Source organism: Balearica regulorum, chromosome Z, assembly GCF_011004875.1.
Source record: "Balearica regulorum gibbericeps isolate bBalReg1 chromosome Z, bBalReg1.pri, whole genome shotgun sequence".
Classification (NCBI taxonomy): Eukaryota; Metazoa; Chordata; class Aves; order Gruiformes; family Gruidae; genus Balearica; species Balearica regulorum.
The window spans coordinates 45,042,384-45,068,768 of NC_046220.1; the positions used below are offsets into that span (position 1 = coordinate 45,042,384).

A 26,385-nucleotide genomic window follows, 5' to 3' on the forward strand; every position below is an offset into this window, starting at 1 on the left:
TGGGCAATTTCTGATATTTCATTTTGTTGTTGTTTTTGTATCTTCTTTGCTAATAGCTTTGTGTAAATAATTGGAGGCTGAATTGGAGGCCATTTTTTGAAATATTTTGATGGAATTCACTGAAAGAGAAGGAACATGTTCTTCTTTAAACCAAATTCTATTCCTCAAAAGCATTAAAATTGTCTGAAGTTAGAAATTTCTCTTAAGCTGTTCTTTCAGGTGAAGCTTATCAATTTCCACAAGAAAGTAAATTCTCAAGGTAAATTATTCTTTTCAATTAAAGACAAACATTTGTGCTGGTTTTACTGGGCTTAGATCTTAAGTAACATACCTTTTATTTTGAATATTCCTTTCAGAATCTTCCTAAAACACCTTTTGCATCTGTCATCTGAGAAAAAAGCTTTGCTAGTTCATTATATATATGAATGGCTCCCAAAATATGCAAGCCCTAAGCATCAAAACCACAGAAATTCACTCAACTTCATAAAGACCTCGCCAAGGCACTGAATCAGGCACTGCGTTTTCTAAAATACAAATAAGAAATGGTTAACCTCCTAGAAGTTAAAAATAATATATAATATTGAAATTAATATAAAATTAAAATATAAAAAGAAGAGGAAAGAAAGTTTGATAATTCTGTAATGCCAAAAAGAAAAGAATTAAGTATACCAAAGAACATTTTGTTTTACCAAGCCAGTATTATTTCTCAATATAAAAGTAGTTTAACTTTTCTGACATACAAGCAATAAAAGAATGAGCCTGCACACTTTTAATGCAAACTTACTAAATTACAGACTATACTGCAATGACAAGGACAGCATTACTTCCAAATATGTTACTCAGAGAATGCTCAAATGTTAAGAATGCAAAATTAATTTCACTTCATGAGAGAAGGATACTACAGGAAGAATGATTTTTTAGCACCTGTCTTTGAGAAAAGTAGACCTCAACAGTGATTCTACTGTGCAAAAGAGTATTTTGAGGAAAGACAGTGACATATTTAAATAGAAAATGCTACTTGGTTTTTGTGTAATTATCTGTGGCATTTGTATATATTTTAATTCTTCATTTGCCTTTACTAAAAAGACAGTGCACCTAAAGTATGATTAATGTTAGTTAATCATAATGGAAGAAGTTCTACATAGCACTACATTTTTATAGTGTGATGTGGATTTTGATTCTCTACAAGCGCTTAAAGAACAATGCAAAAATTGTTGCACATGAAAAGATTTCAAGCTTTACAATAAGGGCTTGTCACACAAAACCAAGAAATACGATACCACTAAGTAAATTTCAATGTACTTGAGAGAGATTTAAAAAAGCAACATCACTGCCATCGAGAACAATTTTTTTCTGCTAACAAATCATAGCAAGGCTATACAATTTAGAGCTAGATTCAGTTTTTCAACAAATTAAGCTCTATTTTCAGAACAAGGTAAGGTTGGATAAATAATGGAAAGATAAGATTTTAAGAATAGAATTTCAAGAATAATGAAGCACATATAAAGCAAAACCTTACTCTGACAGTCTACCCAAACTTATAAAATTGTCATCTGAGATTTCAGAACTGTCAGAGATCAAATATTTTATTGCTTATAAATGAAAAAAAAAAATTTCAGAAATTAGTAAGAATCAACAAATGTTCATCTCTCAAACTAAAAATATGACAAATGTCATTCTTGTTCAGACCAAGCATCCCTCTAGCCCGGCTGTTTTGCTAGGTGTGTTGGGGAGGACATTCACGCCTTGTCCTTTTGCTATTACTGACCTGTCGCCCAGTACTTCGTGTAATCCAGTTTCTGAAGTTGCTCATGCTGTCTGCTTTTACAAGCTTCTGGGCAGCAAGTTCCACAAGTTCGGCACCAGCTATGTAAGAACTTTTATTTTTTACACAAAATCTCCAGGTTGTTTCACAAAATGTCCCTTAGTTCTGCAAATGTGGGATTTAAGTACCTAAAAGTTCTGAATGCACTTGGGCAACCACCTTCATGATTTTGTGAACTGCAATCCTACCCTCCATCAGGCTTATTTTCTCCAAACTGAAGTTCTGGTCCTTCTGATTTGTTCTTGCAATGAAGCTGTTCCACCACATGACTCTTTTAGTTGCCCTTCTCTGAGCTTTCTCTAACTCCACTACATCCTTCCTGAGATGCAGAAAACAGCACCGGAGATGGTACCCACAACTGATGGGCTTACCAAGGTTTTGACCACAAGGAGATGCCTCTGACCTGTTGTCAGCACCCTTTCGGTGATTGCCAACATCCTGTGGTATTTTCAGCTGCTAATGTGCACTGGGCCAATGAGGTGTCAGTGACGACTCCCAGAACTCCATCATGAGTTGTAAGTTGAGTTAAGCATTACAAAAGCATTTAATTACATGCTCAGTGTATCTCCCACTCTGAGAAGAATCATGTTTGCAATGCTGCATTTTCCTATGCTTCCTCAGTCAAAAAGAATAAAACCCCATGAGTACTAATTTCAAAGCAGAGCACAGAATAGGCAATACCTCTTCTGTGATAGTCCGCATCCTTGTCCTACACTTCATGGAGAGCCATTTGTGTGAGTTCAGCAGTACAGGTTTTGCAGGAGGAAAGACAAAAGGACAGCAGTAAAGCTTTTTAATATAACAACACAATCAGTTTTCTTCGTATAAAAAATAACTATCCTGTTATTACTTATCCACCAAGGGAGATTTACCTTTTCAGATGGAACTTCCTGTTTCCAGTTTGTGCCCATTGCCCCTTGCCCTGTCACTGGGCACCACTGAGGAGAGTCTGGCACCTTCCTCTAGACATCCACCCTCTAGATATTTATAAGCATTGATGAGATCCTTTCTCAGTCCTCTCTTCTCCAGGCTAAACAGACCCAGCTCTCTCAGCCTTTCCTCATACAGCAGATGCTCCAGTCCCCTCATCATCTCTGCTGCCCTCTGCTGGACTCTCTCCAGGAGTTCCCTGCCTTTCTGGGCATGGGGAGCCCAGAATTGGACACAATATTCCAGACGTGGCCTCACCAGGGCAGAGTAGAGGGGGAGGATAACCTTCTTAATGCACATTCTTCTTAATGCACCCCAGGATACCATTGGCCTTCTTGGCCACGAGGGCACATTGCTGGCTCATGGGGAGCTTGTTGTCCACCAGGAGTTCCAGGTCCTTTCTCCGCAGTGCTGCTTCCCAGCAGGTCAACCCCTAACCTGTGCTGGTGCTTAGAGTTCTTCCTTCCTGGGTGCAGGGCCCTACACTTGCCCTTATTGAATTTCATATGGTTCCTCTCTGCTCAACTCTTTGACCTGTCAAGCTCTTGCTGAATGACAGCACAGCCTTCTGGTGTATCGGCCACTCCACCCAGTTTTGTATCATCAGCAAACTTGCTTGAAGGTACATTCTGTCCCCTCATCCAGGTCAATGATGAATATATTAAATAAGAGTGGACCCAGTACTCACTCCTGGGGCACAAAACTAGCTACAGGCCTCCAACTAGACTCTGCGCCGCTTATCAGAATCCTCTGGGCTCTGCCGTTCAGCCAGTTCTCTACCCACCTCACTGCCCACTCATCCAACCCACGCTTCCTAAGCTTACCTATGAGGATGTTATGAGAGATGGTATCAAAAGCCTTGCTGAAGGTATACAACAACTACTGCTCTCCTTTCATCCACCCAGCCTGTCATGCCATCATAGAAGGCTATTAGATTGGTCAGGCATGATTTCCCCCTACTGAATCCATGTTGACCATTCCTGATAACCTTCTTTTCCTCCACATGCTTATTGATGACCCCCAGAATAAGGTGTTCTATCCCCTTTCCAGGGATGGAGGTGAGGCTGACTGGCCTGCAGTTTTCTGGGTCCTCCTTCTTGTCTTTCTTCTTGTCCTTCTTCTCCAGTCCTCAGGCACCACTCCTGTTCTCCATGACCTTTCAAAGATGATGAAGAGTGGCATAGCAATAACATCTGCTAGCTCCCTGAGCACTCGTGGGTGCATCCCATCAGGGCCCATAGATTTGTGGATGTTGAGCTTGCCTAAATGATCTCTAACCCAATCCTCCTCAACCTAGGGAAGGTCTTCCTTTCTCCACTCATTCTCTCCCACCTCCAGGGTCCGGGAGTCCTGAGGGCCAGACTTGGCAGTAAAGACCGAAGCAAAGAAGGCATTCAGTAACTCTGCTTTCTCTGTATCCTCCATCACCAGGGCACCCACCTCATTCAGCAGCGGGGCCACACTTTTCCTGGTCTTCCTTTTGCTGCTGATGTACTTGAAGAAGCCCTTCTTGTTGTCCTTGACATCCCTTGCCAGATTTAATTCCAAGTGGGCCTTAGCATTCCTTGTTGCATCCCTACATTCTCTGACTACATCCCTATATTCCTCCCAAATGGCCAGTCCCTTTTTCCACATATTGTAAATTTCCTTCTTCCTTTGAGTTCTTCCAGGAGCTCCTTGCTCATCCATGCAGGTTTCCTGCCTCCATTGCTTGATTTCCTGCTCTTCAGGATGCACCAATCTTGAGCTTGGAGGAAGTGGTGCTTGAATATTGACCAGCTCTCTTGGACCCCTGTTGTGGTTTTACCCCAGCCAGCAGCAAAGCCCCATGCAGCTGCTCGCTCACTCCCCCACAGCGGGATGGAAGAGAGAATCGGAAGAGTGAAAGTGAGAAAACTTGTGGGTTGAGAAAAAAATTTACTAGGACAAACAACAACAGAAAAGGAATAATAATAATAATATATATAAAACAGGTGATGAACAGCACAATTTCTCACCACCCAAAGTCAATGCTGCACAAGACCCCCAGCTGCCCAGCCTCTCAGCCCACCCCCCAGTTATATACAGAACATGAAGTTGCATGGTATGGAATATCCCTTTGGTCAGTTTGGGTCAGCTGCACTGGCTGTGTCCCCTCCCAGCTTCTAGGGTGCCCCCCGCCTTCGCGTTGGTGAGACAGCGTGAGAAGCTGAAAAGTCCTTGACTACTTGGCAATAACTGAAAAACATCAGTGTGTTATCAACATCCTAAATCCAAACCACAGCACTACACCAGCTGCCAGAAAGAAAATTAACTCTATCCTTGTCGAAACCAGGACATCCCCCTACCTTCTAGAGCCCTAACCCATGGGATTCTTCAAAGCAGTTCTTTGAAGAGGCCAAAGTTAGCTCTCTTGAAGTCCAGGATTGTAACTCTACTTATTGTCCTGCTCCTTCCACGCAGGATCCTGAACTCCACCATGTGACAGTCACTACAGCCAAGGCTATAATGCAGGAATGAATCAAAGCACCTGAAAAGTGGTTTGAGTGAGATGGCTTGTCCCAAATATGTAGCTAACCTGACCTCTTCCACTGTCACAGCAGGGGTTCCCTGTGAAGACTACTTGCGATGCTCACTGACCCAAGATCAACTGCTCTAATTTGAATGTTTCAAAAACTGCTGAGGAAACCCAAGAAAAGTCATGCCTATTTGGAGCTATATTTGCTCAATAATAGTCTCCCATCATATTTCAGTCTCTCTTTACTGCTAGGTTTTCTTTCTAATCTTAGGCTTTACTAATCAAGTTAATTGAGAGACTTGCATTTAATTTAGTGGCAAATCAAGAGTAACATGCAGGATGATACTTGTTTATCAGACAAGTGATGGTAACTGTTCAACATTTTTTTTTCCTGAGGTCTGGTATTGACAGATATTCCTTTTTTTTCTTTACTCAAATTGATCAAAGTTATTATTAATTTTCAATGTTGCTGCTGTGATTTACTATAAAAAGAATGCCTTCCTGCACCACCAAAAAATGAATGCAAGTACTACTGAAATGAGTGTGTTCACTGTGTTTACAGATTTTCCTGAACAGCGGAAAGCTGCAGAATTGGGGATTTACACGATATTTGTCCTATATTGGACAGCTAATTGTATTGATCCAAATAACTATATTTCAATTGAGAAAATATGTTAGAAGAAAACAAATACAAATTAAAAGCTATGAGAAAGTACCTTTGAAATGGGTACAAAAGAAGGTTCTGGATAGGGACCTGGAGCAGAGGGTCCTGATGAATCCCCGTATTCCCTATACGTGGCAAATAAGCAGCCCATGAACAAATACATTTAGGCTGGAACCTCAAAGGAGGCCCTCGGCCATTCAAGCAGCCAGATACTGAAATCTGCTTCCAGCAGTGGAGGCAAAAATTATTTCTTATGAATTGGAGCTTCATGTATTTATTGAAGGGGTTACACTGAATCCCAAACAGCCACAGGAGCCTACACTGCGATCCAGTGAGTTGTGAACCCAGGAAATAACCCAAATCTACGTCACTATCTCTATTTCTTTATATTCAGAATTATCCTAAGGAAAGAAAGATATTTTCAGATGAAGCTTTACTGTCTGCTTTTTAAACTATCCAAGTGGCATTTTCTGTACGTAGACTCTTTTTTTTTCCTTTTTTTTTTCCTTCCACAGTACAGGTGGCATTAAGACCTGCAGTCAGGTATTTCAGCTCTCCAATATCTCGCCATGAGATGAACTGTTAGGAAGACAAGACAAGCTCTTTTGTTTTGGCTTCTAGGTCTGCAGCCTGTACTCACTTAGCAAAATACTTAAAAAATCATTTCACTTTTATGCATGTATGTAGATCTGTTTAAGCCAAGTGGAGTCTACAGCTAAGTACTTTGCAATTTTCACATTGTAGATGATACTTCTTATTTTTACAAAGAGACACAAAAAATGGAATGAGATTAAGAACAACAGCTTGTTGCTGTATCATATGCAATCAAATAGTTTTTTAATACTGAACTCACGCACATTTACATATTAATATTTAAAAACAAGTTTGTACTGCTATTCATTATTTATTGCTACTTAAGGAGTAGATAGTCAGGATTTCTAAAATTACATATTGATTAGACTTTGCTCTCAGAGGGAGAAAAAACACATTCAGTTTATGGCCTGCATTAATGTAGTTTATCAATTAAAGGCTCCATTTTTTTGGGTAGAGAACATGTTCTGAACATTTTTTAACCTCTGAAATATTAAAATGTTCATGCTAATACACATAACAGGAAAGACACTATTGCTCGAGCAACATGTTTTCCCAGTTTTCAAAATAATGTTTTTATTGCAAAGGTAAACCTTGATTCCAAACATTATCTCATGAAACAAAGCCTCTGTGAGTCTCTGTGAGGCTTTAATCAGAAGGTAATTCAGCACACTTGTATGCCTTTGTAATTTTGCTGAATTTTACATCTAAGTATCACACTGACCAGTCAAAGTTCATAAAAATTTGCCTGGTGGCACGTGGCCACAAAAGTTTGTGTGTAAAAGTAAACTCATCTCTATGATCTTTACTGCAATTCTTTAATATCAAACTCAAATTAAGCCTCTAGAAGTGTTTTTAAAACCTGGTCATTGTGGAGAATATTACACAGAATGTATCTACTGACTATGCTCCTTCAAAGGAGAGAGTTTGTTAGAGGTTGTGAGGGCGATAGGTGCTAGAAGGAAATCCAAAAATGGACAGCCAGAAGCGAAATGGATGTATTTAGAAGTGCTAAAAGAGTTACTCTGTTCTTATTTGCAGCATGGCTGAAGATTTCTCTGAATTCAGTTTGTACTCCTGTTGAGGTGGTCTACATGAATATAGAGAGGGCTTTGCCATGGCAGAGAGAAGAAAATGTACCTGTGGAGAGAACCTGTATTGTTGAAACACACAGAGCTTCTCATCTGTGTTTCTCTTACAACTACTATCAATTAGGACCGGAACCCCAATGTACTGGCCACTAGAATTACAAAAAAAAAAAGGAAGTGCACTCCTAAACTGTTAATTGCTATCTATCCACATGCATTAGAAAGCAGATCTGGTACTAATGCATGAAATGATGCAACATGAATAAAGTGGCCAAATGGGGCAATGAAGACAAAAATTGAATGTAACAGAGATGAAGCAAACTGTAGTAACTAGGTTATAGAGTTTGTAACACAGAGTTCTAGTAACAAAGAATACTCTCAGCTCACCACTAGAACTGTCTGTTCTCAGCTGGTTTAGTGTATCAGATGTAAGCCTCAAGGCTTGATAAAGCTTTTGTGGAGACTGTGGAGCTGTTTTTTTTCCATTCATAAAAGGAAGAGGGAGAGAGATAGCATTCGTAAAGGTAAAAGGAAAAGATTAACTGGGTATTTTAGCAGCAGGAAAATGGAATTAAAACTGCAATTAAATTGTACTTTATGTGATATAGGGGACAGGAAAATTGTGAATGATCTGAGGTTAAAAACCAAACGTCTGCATGAATCTTGGAGAACTATCTAACAAGACCACAAAGTAGAAGCAAAAATCAACCATTTTGGTTTGGTTGGTATATTTTTTCATTAAGTAGCACAAATGACTAAATGAGCAACACGATTACTTTGAAAAGAGTGCAAGAAGATGCTGTATCGGGAGCCTTGCAGAAGACACTGTACTTGAGGAGTCAGTGATCTTGAACAGCCATGTCTGCTCTATTGGGACTTGTACTTGAGAAGCCCATATGTGATCAATATAACCTGTAAATTGTAATACATATTTGGGATAGGTGAACTATATGTGGATCAAGGGGTGAGATGTATTGGTCCTGACCACAAGACCACTGCGCACCGCAGCAAACCCGGGCAGGCACTGCACGGCCAGCATGGTCTTCGGCTGTGCTGTGCCATACCATGCCATACCGCCTGCCTCCCTCGGCCATGGGACAGACTCAGCCCGTGCATGGTGCTGGAGGAGCCAGCTCCTGCTCAGCACGGCAATTACACCTCCTGTGTGGTCCTGGCCCTTATCTAACAGTGCACAAGTTGTCATGAGAACATCCTTTAGGGATAGAGTTGTTTTCTTGTAAGGAAATTATCCATGACCTTGAATGACCAAGAGGGAAAGTTTCTCCGTACGGACAGGATCTGCTCTGTCCAGCATGTCATGGGAAAATCCATCAGGGCTCTGTCAGAACACAGGGTGCACAGCACTATCTATACTTCGTCTTTTTGAAGCCATTATCTTATTAAGGCATTTGTTGTTGGACCGTTCTTATCGAGATCCGGAAAGATCCCTGCACCAGCTCGCTCTCAGCTCACCTCTACCCCAGTGCACAACAGACGGTATTTGGTGTTATGTGGTATTTGCTGAACTACTTCTTGGAAGTCAGAATGGTAAAAAAAGGAAGGTGATTTCATTAGAATAATTTTTAACTCCACAGAGAAACTTAAACATAAGTACCTATATATGATATACTAGAGAATTTTACCTAATTGTTTTGTGCACAACACTACTTTAAGGTTACCTGTGAAGAGTCTAGCAGAATCTTTATAAGGATGGATATAATAACAATGCTTGAGATAACCAGCACATTGGTATTTTGCAACTGTTAAAATAATGAAAGCACAGAACCCCAAATAAAGCTCAGCCTATGTGCAAAGATAGGCTAACATGTCTTTTCCTAAAAAAATTAAGTCTTATTTAACAAAGAACATGCTAATAAAGCGACAAAAGTGCTTGGATCATGAGTGCTGCTGATGATCTTGAACTCAGAATTATGTTATAAACAGATCTGTCCATTAAGAGATTAAAAAGTTACATTTGGTGAAATGTATTTGTAATGTGAATAAGCATATGGATCAGACTTCTAATTCTTAGAGGACTCTTACTTACCGCAACAAAACATAAAGAACCTCAAAAAGTAGATTTGTGAATAGTCAATTTGTTAGAAATTGTAGTATGTGGAAGTTCCCCAATCACTTGTCCAAAAAAATAATACCACATGCTTTTTTGAAAGCTATTGGGGAAAGTAAATTAAATTATTCACTAGTATGAATGCAACAATATTTACTGATTTGTATGATCCACAAATTTCAGATCAAGATTTAGATTATTTTCAGAGAACTGATTCTAAGGACTGATGGAAATTTATTCTCATTTAAGCTGAAAAATGATTGAACCAAGTGCTACAAAAACAACTCACAATTCACACACTAGTATTTCTTGCCTCAAATAAAACAAAAATCTTGCAACCTTTTGAAAAATCTCTCATTGCATAAAGTATTTCCTTCCTCTGACTCCCTGTTTGATTCTACAATATAATTACTTCTTCGTTGTTGGATTAGTTGCAAAGAACTGAATACTGGGTAGATTTCTCCACCTTTATAGTGCATGATAAAAGTGAACTCACATATTATAAAGGGAAGTCCCTAAGTAATTTTTAATCTTCTGGTTTTTATTTTTGTAACTTCCTGTAATACTGCACCATAATTATGTTAAATACCTAAATGGACAGTTTAATTATTTCTTAGTCTCCAGAACCTCCAGTAGTGTTTGAATTGTCTCAACAAGCATTTTCATTTCATTGATATTGACTTGTGACAAATGTTTCTGTTTAGAGCTCAGCTTCCGAAAGAATCTTCTATGGAGAGAAGCCTTTCTAGTCACACGGAATTTTTAGCTGAATTTGAGCCTAATTGGCATATTCCTAGAACGTGTTGATGAAATAACTAGTCTTTCAGCAAAAACCCACAAAACTGTGAGTTTAGATCACAGCAATTAACATTTTTGAATATTTTATATTAAAATACTAAATGCTGCTTTTCTTATTCAATAACTACTGAATCTTTATTCAAGTAAATTTGATCTCAACAACAATGCCTATGCTCATTCATGTATTTGATCTCAACAACAATGCCTATGCTCATTCATGTATCAGGACAGATAGATAAGTAACCCTCTTCTGCCATTTGTCTCTACAGCTTTTTCTAATATCATCCAACATATATGTAGATATATGTAGAGTGCCAATCATTCATCTCTTTAAATCCTTATTTGTTTTGATTTAATTACATTTGGAGGTCTAACCATTAAATCATTTATTAAGTTGAAGTTGTTAATTAGTCAAGGGAAACAAAGTGTGACATTTTACAAAAATATTCAGATGAGTCTGTCTAAATGCCTGATATGAAGTAAAACAATGAAAAACAAAGAATACAAGTTTTGGGTTTAGGATTTTCTCTTTGAAATATACACCAAACATTTTTTATGTTAATCTACTAAGCTTGCTTAACACACTTGATGGTGCTTTTTATTTATCAAATGAAAAAAAAAAATCTAAATGCCACTGGTAACATACTATAAAAAAAATTTCATCTGGTTTATATTTCATAAATAATTTCTAATGGCAACATATTTTTGAGAAACTGCAATAAACCTTGTTATTTCACTATACCTTAGAAGTGATAGTTTTCTCAGAATCTGGTGTTGTTGGAAGAAAAGGAACAATTGCACTACTTAGACATGTTATATTCTTTGCATCTGCAGAGAGGCAAAGTCTGTAGGAAGAGGTAACGTCTTTCATTAGAACATCTGACAGGTGTAGTTGAAAAAAGGTAGTTTTGGATTCTAAGTTTGATCATGCTGCAGATTATACTGTTTTTTGAAAGACAATGTAATACAGAGCTTGACATATATCAAATAAAGTTGTCAGTAGTTGGTTCAGTAATGCAAATACATACTGCGATATCTTCTTTACAACAGCTTAAAGAAAAAAAAGATGACACAACAACTTCACAACTGTCTCCATTACTTCCTGTCTTTACCTATAATTTACACACCAAAGCACTCAATTAATAAAAAAGGTAAACAGTCAAGAAATTAGTAAAACAAAGAAAATTGAATAGAAAAAGTCAGTGTCTTAAGGGTAGAATGCTATACAGTTCCATATAGGGTTCCCCCCACCTCCCCTTTCGAGAGTCTAAATTTAAATTCAACTTGCATGTTATTTTGGTAAGATGATATGTTTCTGTTTCCATGTTTCTCCATCCATTGTTTGGTTACTTCTAACAAAAAACACCACCGTAAAACCTAGTTGTGATGCATAAAATTGCATTGGTATCATTGGTATGCATGCCAGAACACATTTAGGATAATTTTGACTTATGCTTAGGCCCTTTTTCTATGTGTCAGCTCATTTGAGGTCATTAAAAATAGAATACGTATTTGACTCAAGAACATCAGGAAGTGGAGGGGAAGGGTAGCCATTTATAATCACCTGAAACACGATAAAAGCGACACTGCTGTTTCTATGCAAAGAAATGAAGTATGATGTTTCTTATAGGCACTGAATTAATTCTTGCAGTATGTCTTAAGCTTTCTCCAAGCAAAATGCAAAACTACAACACAAATGGTGTGCAATGCACTGTTGAGCTAAGCCTTAAAAGGGGAACATTAAAGGCTACTGGTCTGATGCATTTAGATTTCCAGGCTCCGAAGGGCTGTTTTTCCCATGAAAAACACTGCTTCTTGGTACATTGTGCAAGGAACTACTTGAGGAGCCAAATTCTGTTTTTCAGTATATCCACAGGGCTTCTTTTTCACCAGTTTTAGCCTTTTATTTGTATTCTAGGTTAAAAATGAGCCCTAAGTAAATACTTGCAAAGTTTAGCGGTCACCAAACAGCCAAGAAAAGAAAGCAAGGCTTTATATGTACAAAAAGATGTAGATGCATTCATGTAACATTTCATGCACTTGCTAAGCAAACAGATGTTCAAACACAACATCTGCCTGAATTCCCTCCTAGAGCTTTTGGAGGAATAAACTGTATCTTACCCTGAACTGAACCTAAAGGCTCGTTCTGGTTGTCTTTTCATCACAATACACGTAGAAACAACAGTATCAATGACATAAAGTCGTCCGCTTCCTTCTGATATCTGTCTGCATGTATTTCTTGTGATTTACGGCTATGGGTCCTGAATTTGAAGGGTCTGTCATATGAACAGTGGCATGAAAACATTCTGGTGTACCCTTCACAAACTGCAATTGCATTACAACCAAATAAAATGCATTTGGCTCTCCAGCAGTAAATCACTGGCTAACTTTTCTTTATTTCAACATTATGTTTGACATCTAGACTGGGTTTCCAGCTACTCTGAAACACAACAGACTTCTGCCTCCACCCATAAAATCTCCTTTGATTGCTGAGACTGGGTATTCAACCCTTACTTTGGTAACAAACTGACAAAGCAAAAGTGGTGGGGTGGGGAGAGAGGGCCAACCATCAAGCCTTTCCCAGATTTAAGAAATATAGCTAATAAAACTAAAATTTAAATAATGCCAGAAAATTAAAAAGTAATGGGAAAATGTCCTACCTAGAACTCTGTCTGAGGCTAACAGCTAATCAGGATTCACATTAAAAAAAGAAACATATTTCTGCCTATGCCTGCTAATGCCAAAGCACAAGCTACTTCTGAAAATATTGACATAGATAAGCAATTCTAGGCAAATGCAACTCATATTGTTAAGAGTTTCTTCAGAGTACCATGGTACTGCTGTAATACAGTACTGGTGTGACAAGGCTTCTGAACCTCTCTGATTTCATGTGAGTGAGCATCTAGATGAAAACATACGGGGAAATGAAGGGAGGAGAGAGTCTTTGGTTAGCAATGTCCAGTGCAACATGTACACTCCCAGGCACACAGTTCAGCAGCACCTTTTCATTTCTTATCTGTATGTCTTTTTGGCTCTTTCACGTAACTGTGAAAAGATATCAGTGCTGCATATAGACAGAGAAACGCTGGCTTGCCTAAAGGCAAAAGAAGCATCTATCAGTGTTTATGATTTAAATTTCTCTTTTCTTTCTGTGATTTTCCACCTTGCAATGCCAAAGATATACCCATGTTAATTTCTTGTTGACTGTTTAGCTGTATGACATAGCTAAGCATTCCTTTTGGAGGAATAAACTCTACCTTGCTCTGAATCAAACTCAATGGCTCAGTCTGATTTGATTTCTATCCAAAGCATCTGTAGAGAGAGCAGCATTACTGGCTTATAAAGTAATCAGCATCTTTCAGGCATCCATGTGCACATGCATGCTGTCAGATTATTATCGCAAACCAGAGATTATCATAAGCTTCAGAATTTACAATTATCAATATGCCATTAATTCATAGAGTGATTCTTTACAGGAAAAAGAAATCATCATAAAAAGATGTACCTTTCTTCTTCAGCATCTAGGAGTCTCTTCATGGACATGTAAATGGAACAAGATTAACTGTATGCATGCACAAACATTAAATCCTATCTTTGCACAGGGAAACTGCAAAACTGTTAAATGTCAAAGTACACATGCTCATGCACATTATGCTATAAATGCCAAAAAAAACTTGAGAATACGAAATACTTGGAAAACAAATTAAATACTATAGTTCTGTCCTGGTCCCGCTGTTAGTAGCACATTACCAGAAACTGGAAAACGGTACTTCTTTATTGTTACTATTTTTCTTTTACCCGAGTGATGTTTTTACTCATCAGAACAAAATCCAGGTTTTCCAGCTATCTGTAGGGACAGTAGGGGGAGCTCAATACTTTCTTCCTGGTAAATCTCTCAGCATTATGACTAGTTTCTTACCATAAGCAGATACTAAGGGAAAAAGTTTTCCCCCATAAATGCAAACAGCTTGAATATGCAATGTAATTCAAAATATATCTAGAATTGTTCTCAGTATCCAACCTAAAATTTAACCACTGATTCTTCTGAAAATTTCCCAGTCTCTTCAAAGTTGCAGATCCATTAAACATTCTTTACATTGGAGTAAAAAATTAACTTCCTGCAATCTCTTTAAATATATAACCCCCAAAACAAAAACAAAATTTCAGAGTACTTTTATTTAGACTCTATGTAAGGTAATGCAAACCCACAACTCAAAATATAACTGGATTAGGAAGCAGGCTAATAGAAACACAGCACCCTGACAGCCTGCTTCATTATTATAATGACACCAGGGTAATAAATGGGATTTATCCAAATATGTATTTAAACCATCTTAGAATTCTATACAACTCTCTATACACATCCAAAACAGCATTTTGTGTTGAAAAGTCTCTTTTCTCTGTCTCCTCAGACAAATGAAAACAATCCTTTTCCCTATTGATGAATACGCATAATTTACTCAAGTATTATTAGACATTCACCAATCTTCCTCAAGAGAATAGAGGGCTATCTAAACTCAATGGTAAGTGGAGGGGAATTTGACTGACATACAGCAATCACTGTACTACTACCATTAGCTGTGTGTCTCAGGCATAAGAATTTTTTCCATTTCTGCCTAAGTTCAGGTTCACAAATCATCCCATATTGGCTTAGGCAACATACTATCTGGCTATGTTATAGTTGTTATAACTATAGTTATAAACTGAGGCTTACAATACAACCCACATTTTTACTTCAGTATGTAACTGAGTGCCTCAATTCCTGCAGAAGTATCAAATGGAAGCCAATTATTTGCTATCTTCAAACTGTTTTCTCCACTATTTTAAGTACATTTGCAGAAATCCTACTTTCCTCAAGTATTTGTGATGGCTTTACACAACACTTAAGGAGGGCCATTTTCTCTTAGTACTGCAAGCTTTTCTAATGGATTCTCATATGTAGATAGATACCTACATTGTTACTCATACCTAAAGGAAGACATTGATTAGTTGTCATCCCAAGATCCTTCTCTACTCTCACTTTAAAACAAAAAAGACTGGAAACAGTCTCCTGATGGACTTCTGTTATCATCTGTTAAAATTTATATATAGCAATAAAAATCATTGCCCATCTGAAAATGCAACTGACCAGCTCCTTACGTCACTTACCACTCAGACATTTCCTTTAGGTTTTCATTAAGACATTTGGTAGCAATGTGCAAAAGATAATGATGCTTCTATTAATACAAGATATAAAGCCTATACAAAGTACAGTATTCATTATTGAAGCTTCCAAATTCTTGCAGTGAATATGTGTTTGAACTGCATATTGAAAAGACGTACTATTATATGAAAGGGAATATTTATTGTCTGTGTATATTCACTGGAAAAATATCCCACTGACACATGATTTTACATACTCTAACACTATTTATAGAAGTTCTGTGGAAAAGAGGTATTTGCAGTTTCTTAGCTGCACATGTCAGTCTGCATTCACATAAAAATTTTTACACTGAATATTCTCCATTTATATGTTTGTTTCTATGTTTGCTACCTTTTAAGACCACCAGGTGAAAATATATATATAAATGTGAGAGAACTAAAATGCATTGTCCCTTTAAATCTTTTGCTAATGGCAGACTCTCTTCGCTTTATGGTGTTGAATGATACCTGAATCTGTAATGATAGTGTGTGGTGTCTACTGGAATTGCACCAAGAGTACTGTTGTGGTTTTACCCCAGCCAGCAGCTAAGCCTCACACAGCTGCTTGCTCACTCCCCCCCCAGCAGGCTGGGGGAGAGAATTGGAAGGGTAAAAGTGAGAAAACTATTGGGTTAAGATAAAGACAGTTTAATAGGTAAAGCAAAAGCTGCACACACAAGCAAAGCAAGACAAGGAATTCATTCCCCACTCCCCACAGGCAGGCAGGTGTTCTGCCATGTCCAGGACAGCAGGGCTCCATCACATGTAACGGTGACTTGGGAAGACAAATGCCATCACTCCAAACCCCCCCCCCCCCCCCCGCCTTTCTCCCTCTTCCTCCGGAATTCTATGCTGAACATGACATCATATGGTGTGGAATGTCCTTTTGGTCAGCTGGGGTCAGCTGTCCCGGCTGTGTCCCTTCCCAGCTTCTTGTGCAGCCCCTGCCATCCTGCTAGTGGGGTGGTGTGAGAAGCAGAAAAGACCTTGACTCTGTGTAAGCACTGCTCAACAATAACAAAACATCCCTGTATTATCAACAGTGTTTTCATCACAAATCCAAAACATAGCCCCATACTAGCTACTGTGATGAAAATTAACCCTAGCCCAGCCAAAATCAGTACAATATCCAATTATTATTTACTCTGCTATGGAATTATTCAGGCAGAATACAGAAATATTTTTTACTTACAGTGTTGCTGCAGTGATGATCACTTTATATTTACGGTTACATAAAGCGCATTCTGTGCTATAAGTACTTGATCCCAGCTGGAACACTTTGCTTATACTGAAATACAAAAATATTTTTGAAAAGCCCAAATCTTACTGCATACATGTCTTTTGAGTAGGTATTGCTCAGATAATTTAACTGAGGAAATGATATAATGCAAGATGATAATTTTTCACTTTACATACTAAACTTTGGTGTAAGGTTGTGAAAAGTATTTGACTTTGAATTTGTCTTCCATTATAAAATTATGGCCAATGAGATAGTTATCCGTAGTTCTTCTAGTGACATACTTTGGATTGCAAAAAACAACCCCTAGTTGATACACTCTTTGTATGATGGAAGGAATTATTCCAATGAAATACTAAAAGACTTACCTCTAACTGAGTACTGTGTAACTCGTCTCCCTGTCTTGTGACGCAGAAAGAAATAAGGTGGGAATGATGGCCTACCAGATTATTCTAATGGTTAAACTATTGCTGAGGACATATGATGAAATATTCACTGAACAAACTGGAGGATTCACACCATTACAGTGCGTATATTGAACATCTTAAAGGTAGCTCAGGGTCTGGTATACTGCATATGATGATGAAAAACAGTGTCATTCCACTGAAGATGATGGAGTTACAATACTATGGAATTTGAATGGAATCAGAATTAGGTAGCGTACACCCAAGAGCAGACTGTAGAAGAGTAAAAGGTAGAATAGGAAAAGAATGCTTGAGGTCTTAGATAAATAATCCAAACATCTAATGTCATTAACGCTTATAACCCAGCAAAGCATGATATGCCCTACTGACTGCAAGTGAACTAGTTAATCTACAAAGTCTCTATAGGTTAGCAAGTATACATGATGAAATAGCTAAGAGGAACTTATTTTGGAGTTGCACAAAAATAGAAACCCCATAAAGAATAAAAGCTGCCTTGTAAAAAATAATGCTAACTCAAGAAGCTGAAAGAAAAACGTGGTTGAATGTGAAGAACGTAAGAAATAAACACAAAAGGCTGACAGAAACAGCAGTATTCCTGTGCTGCTAAAATACAGCTTTATAATTTAGGTCACAGAGGAGGAGGAATAGTATCCCACAGACTAGATCCTGGGAGGAACACTTTATCACAGACTTTCCTGAAACTTTTGGGAGGAGATTTTAATCTATGTAGTTAATAAATAATAAAAATACAAATAAAATAGCCTGGATACATAATTGGCATCCATTTCTTGATAAAAACAGTACATAAACAATAGGACAAAAGTCATCACAGAGACAGCAGGTGCTAATATTGAACAGTTAAGTATCTCTTTTTATTGAGCTGCTGTAGTACTGTGGTATCAACTCGTACTCTACCAGTCTAATGATAGAATTTGTGTCATATGGCTATGTCAAGTGCGTCTGGAATTTATGATCCTGCTCCACCAGACCTGTGCAGAATACATTGGAACTGCTGGCTGATGCAGCTGATCCAGTGACTTTTGGCTGATGCAGCTGATCCAACGGCTTATTGCCATGGAAAGGGTGGTCTGGACCACCCTCTGCGTACTGGCCATTTCCCTTGAGCAGCTTTGGTGGGTCACCCGAACCTTTGGGAATCCAATGCAATTCTTTAAACTAACAGCAAACTAAGGAAAAAAAACAAAACAAAACAAAACAAAACAACAAAACAAACAATAAAATAGGAAGAGTTCCATGCAGATTTAAGGAGTTAACTCAGCCAGTGAGGCCCACGGCTGACAGAAAAGAGGATAGAGGGCGATATGGTGCAGCGCGGGAGAGGGAACTGCAGGGTGATGGAGGGCAGAAGTCTCCCTTTGCCTCTTCTGTCCCACTTGCCTGCACTGTCAGCACCAGGTCCTGCTGCCCACGGTGGCCATCACCCGCAGGGCCTGCTGCCCACAGCAGCCACCTCACCAACAAAGCGTGCTGCTGTGAGGAGCCATCTCGCCGCAGCGCCTGGCAGGGGGCCGCTCTGTCACTCTTGTCCCTGCAGCTGCCGTGGCACCTTCCCACCTCCTCAGTCTCTGTCCGCCCTCTCCAGCCGGAGGAAGAATAAGCTCCGGACAAGCCTTCGTCCAGCCCCGACCTCAACGTACCCCTCGTCAGCACCGACATCTGGAGAGAAGCAGCAGGCCAGCAGGTGTTATTTTACGGAGAATTTTCTCTCATCCCCGAAGAGTGGTTTCTGGAAGCGGCCGTGTGGCACGGGAAGGCGGCACGTCGGCGCGCCCCGTTTTGCGGCGGGGCAGACCCAGCGCTGCGGTCGGGGCCGCAGAGCCCCAGAGATGCCGCTGCCCGCAGCGGCGCCGCAGCGCAGCGAAACTGACATCACCACGGTCCCCGAATGAGGGGAAAAAAAAAAAAAAAAAAAACAAAAACCACCATTTCCGCTCCGGAGCTCGAAGGAGCAGGAAACGGGCAGCGCCGTCCGGCAGGGGGCACCGCCGCCGCGCCGCTGAGCGGGCGCGAGCCCCCTCCCCCCGCCCCCGCGAGGGGCGGCCGGGGCACGGGGCGCGCCTGGTCTTGCCGCAGGGGTGGCCGTGTCGCTGCGTGCGAGCGGTGGGCGTTGGGGGGGGGGGGGGGGGGGGGCGGAAACATTGCTCGAGAACCGACCTCCTCCGTTAGTTTTACGGACGGGCAGGCACGCATACGTACAGGCGCAGGCGTTCTTCGGTACGCTCCGTATGGCCGTAACGGTGCGCGGGGTGCAGCCGTGGTGCGCGGAGCCCAGCTCCGTACGCCACAGGCGAGTCCGTGCCTGGCAAGCAAGGCCTTCCCCATCGCTTCTCCTCTTCCTCGTTTTGCTTTCAGCCTCGCGTTGCCGGGATGGGATAGGATGTTGCGCCATCACCAACTGAGGCTGCAGCAGGGGTTATAATTGAGAGTTCTCACTGGAATTTTGTAAGCTTAGGTGTCAATAAAGACAATTCATAAAGAAAAATTAGTATGTGGTACTTAAGACCACATAGAAAAACATGAAACAGTTTGGAGGCTTTTGATAGTGTGCTACATTATGCTGTAATGTATATGCTGTGTATGGCAGTGATGCTACATATACCGCACTTCTCTACAGGCCATCCCTCCTGAAGTTGATAGAAAAAATTAGTAGAATCAAGAGAGCATGTGAAGAACAAAAGAATATTGAACAATTATTGCACTTTTTCAGAAATCAGCCATCAATAAGAACTTCGATACATGAATAGTTAGAAGGAAGTATTTTTTTTTTAAATTTCACATAAATGAAATGAACACATAGGGGTTTTAACCCTTCCCTAGTCATTAGTCTGTACCTTAGGACCCTGGCAGAAACCTTTTACTTTGAAATATGTAACAGTGGGAAACTTTCAGAAGGTGATTTGTCAAAACAAGACATAGTGGAACAAACTGTATCAATTGAAGGAAATTGCAATACTGGATGTTATTCATTCAACAGTAGAGAACCAGCAGATACAATGTCTTTGTTGTTCTAAAAAATAAACCAATCAAAAGCCTGATTAGGATGGCATACTGGAAGGACAATTTGCACTACTCAGACATACTGATGGCCTCTAACTGTAAGCACTCGCAAACAAGACTGAGATGTACTTGCACATAGCACTGTGAAAACATCTTCCTAACACACAATGGCAATCAAAAAGCACTTGCAAGATATTCCATTGCTTAAGATGGGATGCTGACTAACTACGACAATCCTGCGATGTTGCTATACATGATCTGCTGTTTCGCTGTCATGTGAGTACCAAGTTCAGATACTGTTTGGAATCTGTCAAAACATCACAGAAAACCAAGCAGAAGAGACAGAGGAGAGTGATGATAAATATCTTCATGCATATGGAAGGAAGAAATTAAAAACTGGGATAGGCTAGTGTAAAGAATGATACGGAGATGATAAAACAGTGTGGTGGTTTCCCAATCTTTGCTGGCTTCTGAGGAATACAGAAGATGCAGGGCATTTAATATCATACTTTGCTCCCTCTGTCAGTCTCACTTTTAACTTTCCATTTCCTGTGGCTGTAAGCAACATTAAAACATCTCACAGGCAACGGGTTGCTATGAGCCATGCACTGGAGACTACTTGGATAGAGGAATATGAGATTATTAATGCTACAGGGGAGGCTTATCAGGAAGTATCTGTCCAGGATTAGGTAACAGTATGGATAGAATCTATGGATAATAACTATCTGTATGGGCAATAATGGTGTCTGTCATTTACTGATAGTTCTTATTAGGATAAAATATTTATAAAGGATGTTTCATGTTTCAAAACAAAAGCCAACCATTATGGAGATGAGGGCTGGAAAGAAATTTCCTTGTAGTTTTTTTATCATGTAATTGTCCATAATGGGGGTTCTTCTGACTTCCACTAAGTCACAAAGCAAGTGGGTAAAACAGCGCGTAATGGCTATCTGCTGATGCCAGATTCAAGACTAGATGGTTCATCCATTAAAAATCTGAAGGTATTTATTCAGTGGAGATTTAAAATCCAATGATGTCAATGGGAGTGGTACATACAGATTAAATTTACAGTCCCTGGGGTGTCTTTTCTCGTTAAAAATGCAAAATTAAATGACAGTTCTGCATTTGAGGTACACACTGTGTTCACGCCTTCTACACTAAGCATATAAAAGAGTTGGTTAAGAAAGTTGAGTCAGCCTGGGAAATGTTACAATATTGTCTGAGGTGTGTAGTTTTCAATAGAAGCGCTTTGGTTCTATTGAATTTGTAGGGGGATTTTGATAGAGTTCACCCAAAGGTTGCAAATTCATCAACCCATTCATACCCCTTCTTTAGACATGATGCCAGAAGACGGTTGCTGCAGTCTTGAACTCTGTGTAGTGTTCTAGGCACAAAACAGTTACATATTCATCACGTATCTCTTGTGAGCTGTACCATGCACCCATCTTCACCCTTTCAGGCCACAGCTATGAGAAGAAAACTCCAGTATGTTGAGAATTAACTTCATGGGAGAAGTTCTTTCCCTCCATTACTTTTTTTTTTTTTTAAACATAATTTTTATATAAGCTATCTCTGTCATTCAATCTTTAGAAATCTTTATTGACTTTTATATTAATGCATTAATCTGTGACAAAAATATAGATACATACATAGATTTACCTACATACATATAGGTTTTAAAATAGAGAAGATGGTTTGACTGAAATATGTTTTTTTAGCAATAACTTGGATCACACAATTTTAACTAAAACTCATGTATTAATTTACTGAAATAAAAAAATGTAATTAAAAAATATTCCAAGTTCTGTTGACTGGTTTTATACATTATACATAAAAATGCTATATAGATCTACATGGAAATAATGCATTTTATAAAGTAATGAAAAAAATTCTCACAGTCTAAAAATTGACTGTATTATTTTCCTGATTATTTTATTCTCATTGTTCAATTCCCTCCTAGTCTTGCACCCTATGGCAGACTCTACTTAATTCATATTGTCTGTACATGTGAGGAGTTTTAAGAAAGAGCACACGAAACCGATGTCAAGAGGTGCTGGAAAGCACATCACACTCGAAGCTAGAAGAGAGCGGTGCACCCCTCTACCCGCTTCATAGGCCGGTACGAGTTTCCCAGCAGATTTTGCAACATTCCCAGATACAAACAGTTTATTGTGGAGGTGGGCAAACGAAGGGCAGGTGTGGGAATTTTGGAAGGAGTTATGAATTCGCGAAAACTACAAGATGCATCGATAGGTCCCGTCCAGTTCTGTGCCATCACGCTGGCAGCTACTGGGGGCTCGGTCGGGACAGCCTGACTGGCACAGAAGGTGAGCGAGGCCGGGGCTGGGGCAAGGGGCGGCAGTTACCAGCGTTGGCAGAACACAGCTTACAGCAGCGGACTAACCTTTCGGCGAGGCGGGGAAGTGTCCCACTGCTCTGATGGCAAACGTCTTTGCCTTCCCCTGCATACGACAGAACCACCCAGGCATGGGGTCAGGACCACGGGCATAAAAACTTACTAGTGCCGGGTGGTGTACCCGTGTCCCGCTTTGCGTTTCTATTGCGGCCGAAGGTGGAGAAGGCACTTTCTCCCCTCCCTTTCCCTGCTCTCCTGTCAGTTGTCACATTTACACCCCCCCTCCCTCCCCGTCCTTGCCAACCCGAGCCATCTCTTCTAGGACGGGCACGGAATGAAAATGTGCGTCCCCGACTGAAAACAAAGGAAGCGAAAGCAAACACAACGCCTGGCGCTAGGGAAAGCTCTGCCCTGCAGGACGAACCGGAGCAGACTGCGTTCCTCGCGGCCATTTGGTGTGAGAAACAGCCCTGTCTCTCCCCCCGCCTCGCCTCCCCTCCCCTACCCTCCGCCACCGCCGCAGGGCGGGCGGGGGCGGTCTTGGGGCGCCGCGCCCGGCTGGGGGCGGGGGGCGGCATCCCGAGGGGGCCCGGCTCCCCCGGCCGCTCGCCCCGGCGTGCGGGCGGCGCGGGGGGAGAGTGGGAGAGGCGGCGGGCGAGACGGTCCGCCATATTTCTGCCTCACCACGCCCGCGGAGCCGAACCATTGAAAAGCCGGGCTCGCCCGGCCCCTGCTTGCCTGCCTGCCTACTCTTCCTTCGCGGCGGCTCTTCACCACCCGCCTCCTCTCCCGTCCTTACTGGCAGAGCAGGGGCGATCCGCGGCAGCTCTCCGGCATCGGCTCTCCCCGTCAGAGGGGCGAGCGGCCGCCCCGCCGCCGCGCCGAGAAGGAGGGTCGGCCGTGAGGACACTCTTCCCGCTGGGCGCTCGCCGAGGTCGCCAGGCAGCGGCAGTCTCGCCCACCCCGCAGGAGCTGCGGTCCCGCTCCAGGGCACGGGTAGCGACAGGGAAATGTGTGTGCGGAGCGGGGGAGGGATTAGCGGGTATTAGCATTTCCACAGGGGGTGGGGTGGTCGCGTCGGAGCGCGGTGGGGGTGTCGTCCGCCTGGGACGCTCGGGAATCGCGTTGGCTGCGGGCGGCGGCGAGGGAAGGGGAGCAGTAAGGCGAGGGGCGGCGGTTGCGAGCGGTTCGGATCGGCTGGATAGCGCTGCTTCCTCCGCGGTGGATGTTTCCATGTTGTTTGGTGCATGATTTAAAGGAGAGGAGGAGTTGTCAGCAGCAAGGAGCGGGGATCCGCGCCGCCAGCGGCCCTGCCTCTTTCTCCTCACCCCTCTGTGGCATCGAGGCAGCTGCCCGCACTTGCCCTGCGGCGCCCGGCGGGGGCTCCCGGGCAGAGAGCGCCTGTGCCCCCTGGGGCCGGTGCGGCGGCGGCGGGGTGCGTGTGTGCGAGTGCGGGGTGTGTGCGCGCGTGAGATTTTAGGGGGGGTGGGGGTTGTGTCTGAACCAGTTAGGAAGAATGACTCTGGAGTCCATCATGGCGTGCTGCCTGAGCGAGGAAGCCAAGGAAGCCCGGCGGATCAACGACGAGATCGAGCGGCAGCTGCGCCGGGACAAGCGAGACGCCCGCCGGGAGCTGAAGCTGCTGCTGCTGGGTGAGTGTGGGCTCCAGCCGCCTGGCTCGGCTCGGCCCGGCCGCTTCGCCTCGGGCCGCCGCCGGCACGCATGCCCCAGGTGCCGCCGGGGCTGCAGCCCGGGCATCGCCGCCGCCCCGGGCTCCCTCCGACCGGCGCGTTATACGGCGGGGCCGAGGAAGCCGGCGGCGGGGCCGGGGCGGCGGCGGGGCCGGCTGGGCTGCCCCCGGGTATTCGCTGCCTCCGTCTCGGGAAGCCGCCGGCCGTGCCCCCGCCGCGGCGGGGCGTGTGTGCCCGGGTGCGGGCATCGCCGGCAGCGGGGCGAACGGCTGCGGTTCCTGCGGGTGGGCTTGGTGAGGAGGGCGAACAGCCTTCCAAAATGGAGAGGGGAAGGATGGCGGGTGAGTGAGGGCGTGCGGTGGAGGGGGACACACACACAAATACCGGCGGCGGTGTGTGTAGGAGAGCGATGGCAAGGAAGCGGATTAACGAAGGGATTCGAGGGGGGAGTTACTGTGCAGATCGATGGTGGTGGGTTTAATATCTGCATTGTTCTGTGAGCCTCGGGAAGGTCGTTGGCTCACTGGTTGCATTTTTTATTGTGATTTTTTTTTTTTTTTTAAATTTAATGGGGTAAACTGGGATAAGGGGTTTTTGCTCAGATTGTAGACCAGTTTTTAGAAAGAAAAGGGAACCGTACAGCCCCAGAGGTGTATGCAAAGCTGAGGAGTAACCTGAAGTATGCAGGAGGATGACAGGATCTTTAATACCTTTGGAATCCACCCACTGGTCAGGAAATAAAAATCTATTGTATTGTTTCTCTTTAATTAAAACAGGTTGTTATTTTGAAGCTGCAAGCATGCAGAGGCAATGTTTATCTAATAGAAATTTGGCTGGTGTGAAAATAAGCCTTTTGAATTAAAATACATCTGTCCGTATCCAGTGTGCTCCACTTTGTAGTGCAGCTCCCGTGGTAATAAGGCTTCTGCCTGGGACTTGCAGGCCTTGAAATATGTCTGCACCACTGTCTGGTGTGAGGATGAGTGGGGATGAGCGTCCAAGTGGACGCGGGATGTTTATGCTGAAGATTTTTGTCTTGGGTCATGTATATGAAAGTAGTGATTTATACTGGGGGAGTAAACTGCCTATTCAGTGAGGTAAGGAGAGTTGAAAGGATAAGTCAGAATACATTTTAGTGCTTCCATATGAATATGCTATTTCCTGCAGCTTGTCTTCTGTATATGGAGAAAGGTGTTGGGATCCTTAGCTGGTGGGGGAAAGGACTGGTGGAGACAGATTCAGCACTCCAAGTAATAGCATTCTGTCTCACTTTGGCCTGATTGTTGGTTGATGGGAATGCATGTTGTGACTGTTTCAAGATTCACAAAGATAAAATAGGGGATAGATAGCTGCCTGAATTTTATGGATGTTTAAATATAATTACTTAATGATATACATTTGCTTCAGGAGAGGCAGTTGGCATATTTGACTTGTTACTCAGATCCAAATTGTTTCTGTATTTTCCTGATTTTTTTTTTTTTCTTGCAGTAATGCAAGAGGCTTCTCCCAAGTTTTCAAAAATGTATGAAACTTACTGAATAAGCCCAATATATATTACCTGGAGGAGGAAGTTAGAGATCTGTTTCTGCAGTCAGTACTGCTTCACAAGGTCATCCCACCACTAACGTGAAGTGTAGGGGTAGGTGGTGGTAGATTGGGGTCCAATTGTGGCATCACTTTGGGCAAAACACGATGCAGTGACTGGAGGGAGGACAGAGGAGAAGCCGAGCCATAGAAAGCATTACGGAAAACTCTCATTAGTGCCTCTGTGAAAGATTTTTGCATTTGTCTGCATCAGTACAAATGAAGAGTTCTAACACTTCTTGTGAAGGTGTAAGCATGATGTATTAGAGACAAGAGGGGTTTGGCTGCTTATACGTAACTGCATATCTATATACTTGGGTAATGAAATCAGTACAGAAATTGTTACTGTGTACACATTTTTGGTCTTCTTCTGTGTCAACCTCTCATATATTTGACTGAAAGTGTGTGCATGTGTAGCTGTTTGGATTAACG

General features: G+C 41.9%; 2 protein-coding genes across 2 annotated transcripts in view; one reads left to right on the plus strand and one right to left on the minus strand.

Annotated features, from left to right (window-relative positions):
• Positions 1-21,060: 21,060 nt before the first annotated feature.
• Positions 21,061-24,131, minus strand: LOC142599575 (uncharacterized). Its single transcript, XM_075740900.1, has 2 exons — positions 23,478-24,131; positions 21,061-22,784 (listed from the first exon to the last, which is right to left on the minus strand). The coding sequence occupies exons 1-2, from the start codon at positions 23,911-23,913 to the stop codon at positions 22,609-22,611; spliced, it is 612 nt and encodes a 203-aa protein (XP_075597015.1). The 5' UTR covers positions 23,914-24,131; the 3' UTR covers positions 21,061-22,608.
• The window catches only part of LOC104636483 (guanine nucleotide-binding protein G(q) subunit alpha), a 135,499-nt gene continuing 132,655 nt past the window's right edge, over positions 23,542-26,385 (plus strand). The window contains exons 1-2 of the mRNA XM_075740896.1: positions 23,542-23,674; positions 24,186-24,330. Coding sequence (XP_075597011.1) covers positions 24,195-24,330 — 136 coding nt within the window. The 5' untranslated portion in view covers positions 23,542-23,674; positions 24,186-24,194. The remainder of the gene's footprint in view (positions 23,675-24,185; positions 24,331-26,385) is intronic.